This window comes from Gigantopelta aegis, chromosome 6, assembly GCF_016097555.1.
Source record: "Gigantopelta aegis isolate Gae_Host chromosome 6, Gae_host_genome, whole genome shotgun sequence".
Lineage (NCBI taxonomy): Eukaryota > Metazoa > Mollusca > Gastropoda > Neomphalida > Peltospiridae > Gigantopelta > Gigantopelta aegis.
The window spans coordinates 46,108,825-46,121,325 of NC_054704.1; the positions used below are offsets into that span (position 1 = coordinate 46,108,825).

The 12,501-nt window shown below is 39.6% G+C and overlaps 1 protein-coding gene across 6 annotated transcripts in view; it reads left to right on the plus strand.

The window, feature by feature from the left end:
- The window catches only part of LOC121376380 (glycine receptor subunit alpha-3-like), a 65,763-nt gene extending 54,529 nt beyond the window's left edge, over positions 1–11,234 (plus strand). For all 6 annotated transcript variants that reach the window (XM_041504225.1, XM_041504227.1, XM_041504226.1 and 3 more), the window contains 6 exons: positions 915–982; positions 4,841–5,067; positions 6,584–6,666; positions 7,092–7,223; positions 9,168–9,574; positions 9,989–11,234. In XM_041504225.1, coding sequence (XP_041360159.1) covers positions 915–982; positions 4,841–5,067; positions 6,584–6,666; positions 7,092–7,223; positions 9,168–9,574; positions 9,989–10,174 — 1,103 coding nt within the window. In that variant the 3' untranslated portion in view covers positions 10,175–11,234. The remainder of the gene's footprint in view (positions 1–914; positions 983–4,840; positions 5,068–6,583; positions 6,667–7,091; positions 7,224–9,167; positions 9,575–9,988) is intronic.
- The last annotated feature ends 1,267 nt before the right edge of the window (positions 11,235–12,501 follow it).

Genomic DNA, 12,501 nt, shown 5'->3' on the forward strand with positions numbered 1-12,501 from the left:
AATAATAAGTATTAAATGCAACAGTTCGCCTATTTTTGATAAATTAAAAATGAAACGAAAATTTCTTCAACTCCACAGAAATCCTAAATAATAGTCATGCCTTTATCGTTATTTTTTAAAATTTAACTATACATATTTGTATTATTTAACTATACTGTCTCTCATGGTTCTATAAGGAATGGCTTATGTACTTTTGTTTGTGTTACTTTGTATATGTGTGATGCACATAAGGTGAGACGTAAATACATTATCTGTCTGTCTTTCTGTCCATCTGTTTGCCTCTCGTCCAGTTTTTCGTGACAATGTGTTATCCGTTACATAATATATACTGAACAACACAAGAAACGCGACTATTAATTTTCTTTCACTTTATATTTAAAATGATTCATTTTGAATAACATTAGGTTTTGTGTCTATTAAAATTATCAATGTCTTAGACCCATTTTAGGGTCATGTTGATAGTTCATATACCTATTTAATTTTATCATGAAAACAATTAAAATAATCGCATTTCTTTTTTGTTGCTTACATAATTTCTGTTCTATGTTGGTTACACTTTAACACATAATTTAATTCAAACTATGCATTTTTATATTGATGTAGTTCATCATTTAATGTTTGCATTTACCATTGTTTTGACACCCAATAGCCGGGTGCTGGAGTGTCGTTAAACATTCATTCATTCATTCATTCACTTAATAATATATATAATATGTATTGCGTGGTCATTTTAACTACATTGCCCTTTCCCTTAAGCAACTTTCGTTGTAGTACATTGCATTTTGAGCATCTTGCTAACACGTGCTCCTGTTTTGTAAATCACGTATTTGATGAGGCGCTCTGACGGATGGACAGCCCGTAACGATGCGCATCCTAGGTTGAAACACACATTGATATCTTTGTTTGTTTTGCAGATTTTCCAACAGTCGTGAACGTTCAGGTGTATATTGTCAGCTTCGACAGTATCAGCGAAACAACTATGGTATGTACAAACATAAATGGTTTGAAACCAGCTTTACGAATTGTGTGGGGAAAAAACCCACCCACCCAAAAACACACATCTAAAACAACAATAAATAATCAAGCAAGCAAACAAACGAAACAATTCAAAGCAAAAACAGTGGTGTGAATTTCTTAACCTTCTTAACCTTTTGACATGCATTTTTCACTACAAGGGTAAGATGTAGTTTATTGGTAGAGCGCTTGCCTGAAGAGAGAGAGAGAAAGAAAGAGAGAGAGAGAGAGAGAGAGAGAGAGAGAGAGAGAGAGAGAGAGAGAGAGGGGGGGGGGGGGGGGAGGGAGAGGAGCGAGAGAGCGAGAGAGAGAGAGCGAGAGCGAGAGCGACACACACACACACACACACACACACACACACACGCCAAAACAACTATTTCTGCTGTCATAATTAAATTACAGTTTTGTTCTTAAGAGATTTTTTTTTGGGGGGGGGGGGGGGGGGCTGAGTAAAAGGACGTGTTTTTGTTAATGGTAACATACCATGAAGTGAAAACATTACATTATGTCACGAGTGATTTATCCTATCACACATTGCTGTCACGCGATAACCTAGAATATCTGTCGCACCAGAAAAACCAGCGCAGATGTTAACGCTTTACAAGATCAGACATTGAGTTTGGTTACAGATGTGGTGATACATCGTGTATTTTAGTAAACCCAGCCAGTCGGTTCTCTCTGCTTCAGTAATTACTTATTGTTGGTAGCACCCAGCAGAGTTAGATGAATGCTACCAAAGATATAGGTTATCTACACCGTGGGGCGCATGCAAAATCAACCGATGTACGGTTTGTCTGGCGCCCGATAATGGTTCCTGACGGGCTCAACTAACCCACATTTGAAGAAAAAAAAGAGTAAATAAAATAAATATTTTTTTTATTATTATTTTCTAAAACCCAGCGGAATACGGTGCCACGTAACACAATGGGCTATTTAGTTATTTAAAGAGAATACCAGCTGTGTACCTTTGATGTTTGTGACTAAATAATGACATCATGTAATAATACAGTCTTTCTGTTGGTCGGGTAAAGGTCACAACAAATCATTCGTCGGATTGGGTTGTAATGAAAGTAACATACACTAGACGTGTCTGGCTCTTATGCTAGTTATCGATATGACGTGCATAATGCTAGTTATGTCAAGCAGGGACAGCGTACATCTAATATGTAATCACTGAAAAGGGGACCCAAGGGAGTGCCACTTTTTTTTTTAACAATTTGTTTACAATTTTAATTGAAAAGCGCTTTTCAGGGAGTTGGTCTATGTGCCTTTTTGCCATTGGCCCCCTCCCTAAATAATTTCCTGGATCCACCCTCGATTCCTCTAAGAAATATAGGACTATAGACGGTAATCAAAGGTACAAAGAAAGAAAGAAAAATGTGTTATTTAACGACGCACTCAACACATTTTATTTACGGTTATATGGCGTCAGACATATGGTTAAGGAACACACAGATTTTGAGAGGAAACCCGCTGTCGCCACTTCATGGGCTACTCTTTCCGGTTAGCAACAAGGGATCTTTTATTTGCGCTTCCCACAGGCAGGATAGCACAAACCATGGCCTTTGTTGAACCAACCGGCCTCGGTGGCGTCGTGGCAGGCCATCGGTCTACAGGCTGGTAGGTACTGGGTTCGGATCCCAGTCGAGGCATGGGATTTTTAATCCAGATACCGACTCCAAACCCTGAGTGAGTGCTCCGCAAGGCTCAATGGGTAGGTCGAAACCACTTGCACCAACCAGTGATCCATAACTGGTTCAACAAATTCCATGGTTTGTGCTATCCTGCCTGTGGGAAACGCAAATAAAAGATCCCTTGCTGTCTGTCGTAAAAGAGTAGCCTAAGTGGCGACAGCGGGTTTCATCTAAAAAACAGTGTCAGAATGACCATATGTTTGACGTCCAATAGCCGATGATAAGATAAACAAATCAATGTACTCTAGTGGCGTCGTTAAATAAAACACACTTGACTTGTTGAACCAGTTATGGATCTCTGGTCGGTGCAAGTGGTTTACACCTACCCATGGAGTCTTGTGGAGCACTCAGTCGATATCTGGATTAAAAATCCCATGCCTCGACTGGGATCCGACCCCAGTACCCACTAGCCTGTTGACCGATGGTCTAACCATGACGCCACCGAGGCCGGTCACAATAGTACAATCTAATGTACGTTCATTAGGACAAATATTGAAACCGCGATTAAGTGGTGGGGAGGGTGGGGGCGGGGGGCTGAGAGAAGTGTAACAGTTATAATATTAACAAAACGTTATGAGCAATATCATTATGAACAAAGGTTTTAAACTGACATGCTAAGGTCAGTTTTTATTTATTTACTTTTTAAAATATTTTGTTTAAACATAGGCCATAACATTGCTATTCATCAAAATTATCAATGTAGTGAAGGGGAATGGTTGAAAGTTTGTCCATTGGGTTATTTGTCGTTCCAGCCAGTTCACCACAACTGATATATCAAAGGTCGTGGTATGTACTACCCTGTCTGTGGGATGGTGCATATAAAAGATCCCTTGCTGCTAATCGAAAAGAGTAGCCCATGAAGTGGCGACAGCGGGTTTCCTCTCTCAATATTTGTGTGGTCCTTAACCATACGCCCGACGCCATATAACCGTAAATAAAATGTGTCGAGTGCGTCGTTAAATAAAACATTTCTTTTTTGGGGTTGAAATTTTATTTTTTTATTTCATATTGTCAGGACTGAAAATATCGCACATCGAGTTTCATATACATGTATGTTTAAAAGCCAACTATTGTTTGCCAATAATAAAATATCGGGAATGAGCCTTTAACCTTAGCAGATACCGTCCTCGGTGGCGTCGTGGTTAGGCCATCGGTCTACAGGCTGGTTGGTACTGGGTTCGGATCCCAGTCGATGCATGGGATTTTTAATCCAGATACCGACTCCAAACCCTGAGTGAGTACCCCGCATGGCTCAATGGTTAGGTGTAAACCACTTGCACCGACCACTGATTCATAACTGGTTCAACAAATGTCATGGTTTGTGCTATCCTGCCTGTGGGGGGGGGGGGGGGGTGTGCAAATAAAAGGTCCCTTGCTGCTAATCGGAAAGAGTAGCCCATGTAGTGGCGACAGCGGGTTTCCTCTCAAAATAAAATGTGTTGAGTGCCTCGTTAAATAAAACATTTCTTTCTTTCTTTTTAACCTTAGCAGGGGCGGTGATGAAAACCTTTGATTTATTTTATTATGGCCTAAAGAAAACCTACAGAATGGAAAGTTTTCACTATCTAATCGACTTCTGTTTTAAAATTATAGAAGATTTAAAAAAGTCTTAAATGCATGGATCTATAAACATATGTAATGATAAATAACTTTTGTAGAAACATGACCCGATTATCAGTTATATTAAATTTTATCACTGTTGTTATCCATAATTTCAAACTTGTCTCAAAGAATAAATGGTCTATGACATTTACGTTCAAAATAACATATTTTCCATGCTATATTTTATACATGCACAACAAAATACAATATCAATTTCATTTGAACTTATTTTCGGGCTTATATCCAATTAAGTTTCAAGTACGCTGTCCTGGGAACACACTTCAGCTATCTGGACTGTCTCTCCAGGACAGTGGGTTAGCTGTTAGTTGGTTAGTGAGAGAGAAGAGGGTGTAGTGGTCTAACACCTACCCATTGAGTCGTTAAAACTTGCTCTGAGTGGGAGCCGGTACCGGGCTGCGAACCCTGTACCTACCAGCTTTATGTCCGATGGCTTAACCACGACCCCACCGAGGCTGGTAAAATACAATATCCAACAACGATTATTTTCTGTTTAACTTTTATAATTACAGGACTATTCTTTGAGTATTTTCCTCCGACAAAAATGGCAGGACCGTCGCCTGACGTACGAACCCCTGAACAACATCGAGGCGCTTGAGCTAGACGCGCGCATAATGTCCAAGATCTGGGTGCCCGACCTCTTCTTCGCCAACGAAAAGAACGCAGCGTTCCACGACGTCACTGTACCCAATAGACTGATGCACGTGTATCCCAATGGAACTATATTCTTCAGTATCAGGTATGTAGATTACGTAACAGCGCATCGCATATCATAACCCCTGCGCGTGCTGTAACCTCATTGTGGTGCAGGGGTGTAACATTAGTTTAGAGTAAAAGTCAGTATTTATCTGTGATATTTGTACTTTTGCACAGTTCTTTACACTGTGTTTTTATTTAAATCTTGAATTTTTATATTGATGTTGATCATCACTTTATTTGTTTGCATTACCATAGTTTGACACCCAATAGCCGATGTATTTTTCGTGCTGGGGTGTCGTTAAACATTCATTCATTCATTCATTCATTCATTCATTCGCATATCATAAATGTTTGCTTTAAGAGTACCACAAGAGCACATTGGTTTATAAATCATCGGCTATTGGATGTCAAACATTTGATAATGTTTACATATTATAGTCTTAGAGAGAAAACCCGCTACATGTTTCCATTAGTAGCAAGGGATCTTTTATATGCATCATCCAACAAACAGGATAGCACATGACACGGCCTTTGATATATCAGTCGTGAGCTACTGTCTGGAACGAGAAATAACCCAGTGGGCCCACCGATGGGGATCGATCCTAGACCGATCACGCATCAAACGGGCGCTTTTCCGCCCCATCGCATATAATTGTTACGAATTGTACCTTTGTATTTTAACAATCGAATTATCAGAATTATTGAAAGTATGTGCATGTTTGCAATGATTTTGTTATATAGTTTTGTTTCGTAATTGACTATTTGCAAGAAAATAGGGTGGATGTTTTGGTATTGTGTCCGTAATATACAAGTATAATTATGTTACGAGATAAAAAAAATTTTAATTTTTAAAGGCAATTTAAATGAAAGAAAGAAAGATATCTACGAACTACATGTATATTGAAAACAGGAATCGCCATTGATTAAAAGACGACATTGGAATGTGTGACCAAATTTGCCATTCAATGTTTGATAATTAGTGACAATGATTAGATAAATGAATGGATGCATGGATAGATGGTTTTGCGTTTACCATAGTTTGACACCCAATAGTTGATGTATTTTTCGTGCTGGGGTGTCGTTAAACATTCATTCATTCATTCATTCGGATAGATGAATGGATGAATGGATGGATGGATGGATGGATGGATGGATGCATGGATGCATGCATACATGGATGGATGGATGAAAAAATGGATGGATGCATGGATGGATGGATGAATGGATGAATGAATTGACTGATTCATCCATCCATCCGTCCATCCATCCATCCATCATTCAACACATTCCCCCCACACACTGGTGTAGAAAGGATTTTATATGGGGGGTGGGGGGCATATTGGATGAGAGGACAATCCACACTATGTATGTATGTATATATGTATGTATGTATGTTAATACAGTTTTAAAAAATAATTACGTTTGAGGGCATGACCCCTGTGGGCCACTCCCTACATCACTGCCTCCCCCCAACCCCACCCCGCAGAAAATGTTTTTCCTGACGTCGCCGCAGCAGAATGTGGTTCCCATGCAATCCAATGTATATTTTACTTCAGGGTGTCCATGACGCTAAGCTGTGACATGCAGTTACAGAAGTACCCGTTTGACTCACAGACCTGTATGATGATTCTTGAAAGTTGTAAGCATTCTCATTACTTTACTCTTCAACATAATATACTGAAAAAAAAAAAAAAAAGAAAAAAAAAAAAGGAAACGCAAATAGTTTTATTATTATATATTGATTCCCTAAATAGACGGTCAAAACGGGTCTAAAATATTTAGAAGATATAGATAATTTTAAGAAACAAAAACTAATGGGATTCCAACGGAATAATTTAAACTAAATAAAATAAAACTAAAATAATATTCGCGTTTCTTTATTTATTCAACAAATATTCAACAGAACCCCTCCCCCACCCCCATCAAAAACAAACCAGTACTGTACATATATTACAATAACGAAATTGAGAGCTAGTTTGATTGTCTTCAACATAAATTACATTCATCATATAAGGTAGTTTATTTGTAGTATTACAGTATACATGTATTGTTGTATTCTTTCAGATGGCTATTCAACGAAGAATGTGCTTTTCAAATGGCACGATGAGCCGGTGATCAAACGAGATGATCTTTCCTTACCTCAGTTTGAACTCAGGGAATGGCTGTCTAACGACTGCACCAAGACCTATGTTAGCGGTAGGTAACACGCTAGTATCAGGTCTCTTTCGAATATTATATGAAAGAAAGAAAGAAATGTTTTATTTAACGACGCACTCAACACAATTTATGTACGGTTATATGGCGTCAGACATATGGTTAAGGACCACACAGATTTTGAGAGGAAACCCGCTGTCGCCACTACATGGGCTACTCTTTCCGATTAGCAGCAAGAGATCGTCTATTTGCGCTTCCCACACGCAGGATAGCACAAACCATGGCCTTTGTTGAACCAGTTATGGATCACTGGTCGGTGCAAGTGGTTGAGACCTACCCATTGAGCCTTGCGGAGCACTCACTCAGGGTTTGGAATCGGTATCTGGATTAAAAATCCCATGCCTCGACTGGGATCCGAACCCAGTACCTACCAGCCTGTAGACCAATGGCCTAACCACGACGCCACCGAGGCCGGTAATATTATATGAATGAGTATGACAAACTAGTAGGAACGATGTCTGGAGTCTGGAGTCTGGGCACCTTCTATAGGGAGGGAGTTAAGTAAGATTTTTATCTTTATTTACATAGAGTACGACAAAAACGGTGCATATTAAATTTTGTCCTCAAATGTGTGTGTATGTGTAGGGTGGTAGGGGTGGTGGTAAAGACCCGCCACCCTGTCCCTACGGGCCTGATATTCCAGTACGCACCTACGAGTATTTCCCGGAAAGCATATTTCCAATTGCGTAAACAACGACTGGCATTTATAATGCAATCATTAATCATTATTTATGTGTTTAGAAGTCAACATGTAGAGCATCTTATACCTTCACAGGTATACCAACCACTTCACAGGTATGACAACTTCCTCAGAAAATATACCTAAGATCCCACCTTCTGTTTATGTGACAGTGTGGCTAGATGTGCGTTTAGTGTTAAAAACTGTCAATTTTGAAATTAGACAGATATGAATGAATGAATGCATGTTTAACGACACCCCAGCACGAAAAATACATCGGCTATTGGGTGTCAAACCATGGTAATGGATCACAGATAGATACTGACTTTTATTCAAAATTTCAATTTGTGCTGTATTGGCCATTCTCAAAGAGAATGTTACACCCCTGCACAACGGTGAGGTTACAGCATGCGCAGGGGTAGACTGATATGTTTCCGATTAATACACACGCTGCAAGAAGAAACCTGATAGTCCTATCCTAAACACAGTTTTTGAATAGGCATGTCTGGTTTGTTCTTGTGAAGTGTGTGCTAATCACTCACATTTACGTTTAATGTTGTAAATAAACACGTGAAGGATCAGGCTAAAGATCTGTAGCGTCAGATTTAGAACAAATGTGTGTATTATAGACGTAGTACTTTGCGACCGTGTAGCTGTCAAACATTGTCAATCTGTTACCTAGAGTGTACTCCAGCCGTATTGTCACATATAAACAGAATACGGATACATAGACACTCGAACTACATCTTCATAGGAGACGGGGTGGGAGGGGGGGGGGGAGGGGGGAGGGGGAGGGGGGGCACATGCCTCCTCATGTGCTGGAGCAAATCCTCAAGCTCAGGCAACATTAGCAGGACTCAAACCTTTTCAGCCTTTATTTCCATCATTCTACCCACAATATTGGTTATAATCCATGTCAAAATGCATAGTGATTTGCTTGCAACTCATATAGCTTGATTGAAAACATATTTTATTGCATAACAAACGGATTGGGCACAACTTGGCAAACTTACTAAGCCCTCTCCTATGTGTTTAGTCATAATACGGATAGAATAAATGTAATCCAGTTTTGGTCATTTTCGTTTAATTCGGGCAAAATGGGAGTCCATACGCCTATATACTACATCTTGTACAGCTATTCAATTACATTTCAAAATTCAAAGTGTCTTCAGTTTTGCCGCTTTTGTTTCGATTGCCCAAACATAATCATTTATGAATTCTTCTCTTTTTTTCGTTTGTACTTTTAGGCAACTACACGTGCATCGTTGTGAAATTTAATCTCGCACGCAGTTACGGATATTTTGTCGCCCAGGTATACGTACCGAGCGTACTTATTGTGATCTTGTCCTGGGTTTCGTTCTGGTTGGACATTGACGCTGTGCCTGCTCGAATTTCATTGGGTCTTTTGACTGTCCTCACCATGACGACGCAGAGTTCCGGTGCACGTGTCAATCTGCCACGCGTGTCGTACGTCAAAGCCATCGACGTCTGGATGGCGATGTGTCTGTTTTTCGTGTTTGCTGCGCTGCTGGAATTCGCCTACGTCAACGTCATGTCAAGAGTAGAGCGGCGTCGTCGGGAAATGGATCGCAATAACACAGCATACAAGACGTCAGGGGACGAGGAAGCGTCAATAGCGGTAGCGGTAGTGGAGGTAGCATTTGTCAGTTGTCCCTCCATGTCTTTTGTCCCCTTCCTACACCCCCTTCCTCCCCCCCAAAAAAAAGGAAAAGAAAAAACAACACCAAGAGAAACACCCCAAAAAGAGGAGAAAAGTCCTCCAATGCCCCCCCCCCCCCCCCCCCCCCCCCCCCCCAAATATCAAATCAAAACAAAGCAAAAATTCAAAACAAAATAAAACACACACACCTCCCTCAAAAAACTTGAGCAACACAAACGCACAACAACAATAACAACAGAAAAAGACCCAACCAAGCAAAAGCAAATAACATAGTGTGGGGGAAATGCAAATTTGATGTGTATGTATATATGTAACAAATAAATTTTAACAAAAAAGAATGGAAACTAAAACGGTAATTTTCTACTTTTGTTTATTATCTCTCTTCAGAACCATGTTAGTGGAGAAAAAGGTCATCGACCTCTCGGGAGTCGGCGACCCGGATTCTCAAGGACAGCCATAATGCGACAGAAAGCCAGGAGGTGTGACAAAATCTCCAGATACGCCTTCCCGGGGGTGTTCATGGGCTTTAACATTATCTACTGGGCTGTGTATATGTTCTGGGATGGATCCTGATGACTGGCAATCTCATACAGAGGCTTACCTAAATCTTAAATCATGATCATGCTAGTACTGAAGAAACCACAGCACATTCCAACCATTCAACACCATACAAAACTGCCCCAGTTCTATTTATTGGAATGTTTGAGATGTTGAAATCTGCAGACGTATATGAGGTGGGATTTTGGTTGTGACCTATACAGAATTACCCAGACGTTTGGCCCATATATGAAGTCTATGAGTACAGTTCTTCTGTCCATACCATTTTTGCAATTCCAGTGAAGGAGACTTCGGATAGCTATTCTGCTGTGAATCATACTGAACGCAAGCGGACCCACATAAGTGTGCTAGGATGGGTATACCCTATGATGGAATGTATATAAAACTTGAAATGCCCAAAGATATGTTTAATACGACCCTCTGCTACGCATTCTGAAGGGAACATATGATGAAGTCATATGGTTCAACATTTTTATTTATAAAATTATCCCGAAGATGCCTTTCCTAAAACAATATCATCCACGGATACCCATAATATTGTTGAACAAAACCAAAATCGTTGTCAGTGTATCATCTGCCATATTTAGATCAGAAAGTCTAGATTATAACACCAGTGGTTGAGAATTCATCTGATTTGTCGAGTGTTCATCAAGACAATGTATTGATTTCAGCGTTACACGGCTTAATAAGCAATGCCGGTGTTGTATGGTTTCATAGCTGTTACCTGGATACGATAGCTAAAAAAGAAGAAGAAAAAAAAAAGAGAGAAAGAAACCATAGTTTACTTAAGAGGAGAAAAAAGATAAATCAAGGAAATGTTTGATCATATTGATCAATATTCTTGCTGTTTTTGCATTCTGATCTATATTAAATAACATCTTCAAGATACTGTTAAAACATTTTGTGTGTGTGCTAGACAACCACTGATAATGTTACGCTTGTGGATCGTTCTGATTTATCGCCTTATATATGTGCTCAGAAACAACACTGGCTGCGCAGCTAATAAACACAAACAATGTTCAAGGACAATAATTGCTGTTACCTGTACATGTCTAAATACATTATACCATGTTCATTGTGTGGTGATTTATTCAAGTACAAAATGTCTAATATTCAGGTGGAATTTTAAAATTACATTGTTGTTTACCCAATCAACTCTAAAAATTAATCATCCCGTGATCAACTTAGTCGTTATCCAAGTGCTAATTTCTTTTTCGGTGCTTTTCGTTATCACTTGCCAACGATATCAACACATTATAGAAAAAAGATTTCGTGTTACAGGACACAATGATTTGTTATTCACTGATTAATAAAATATTTGTTTTGTTTAACAACACCACTAGAACACATTGCTTTAGTAATCATCGGCTGTTGGGTGTCAAGCGTTTGTTAATTTTGACATATAGTCTTGGAGAGGAAACTCGCTACCTTTTTCCCATTAGTAGCAAGGGATCTTTTATATGCACCATCCCATAGACAGGACAACGCATACCACGACCTTTGAGATACCAATCATGGTGCACTGGCTAGAACGAGAAATAAGTCGATGAGCCCACCGACGGGGATCGATCTGAGATCGACGGCTCATCGAGCGAATGCTTTACCACTGGGCTACATCCCGCTCCTCACTGAATAATGAAGGTTTTAGAAACATTTAAAATTATAAATGTTATATTACTGTAAGCAGTTTCTAAGACCAAACCGTACATGATTCATACAAACTATTTCTGTCGAATTATAATTACAATTTTGTCCCTCGAAGGTTTGACATTAATCAAATGGAGGGAGTGCTGAGGGTTGAGAACTTAAACAGAACCGAATCATAACTCTCGTTTTTTCGGACTCTTGTTAAATGCTTCTGGGAATACCTTAGGTCTGTCATATTCCAGACATCCACCCTTAAGGGTATCCACCAATCTTGCCCCCCCCCCCCCCCCCCCCATCACACCCGTGAGACTAGTTCAATAGCAGTCATTCTAGCTCTGCTTAGTATGTGAATTTATATGGTGCTATAGTAACTGTAATATCTTAAATGGCTTCCCATAACCTAAGGTAGGGGAGGAAGTAATCATTGCCGTCAGTTGGTTTCATTGCGAGGTCTGATACCCCATGGATATTTTATTGTACAAGATGTAAACCATGCTACGCACGAGAAGGTTTGGAAGGGGTATTGTAAGTTGCCTTACAGTGGTCTTTCTCTCGAAAATTAACAGCCTTGTATATAGCCTGCCCTAATTACCCAAGACTATATACACGGCCGCTGGGTATATAGCTACTCTGTGTTACGTAACATAAGATCGATACCTTCTTTAGGGTTGTATTAATGGAATTAATTTTTGTAT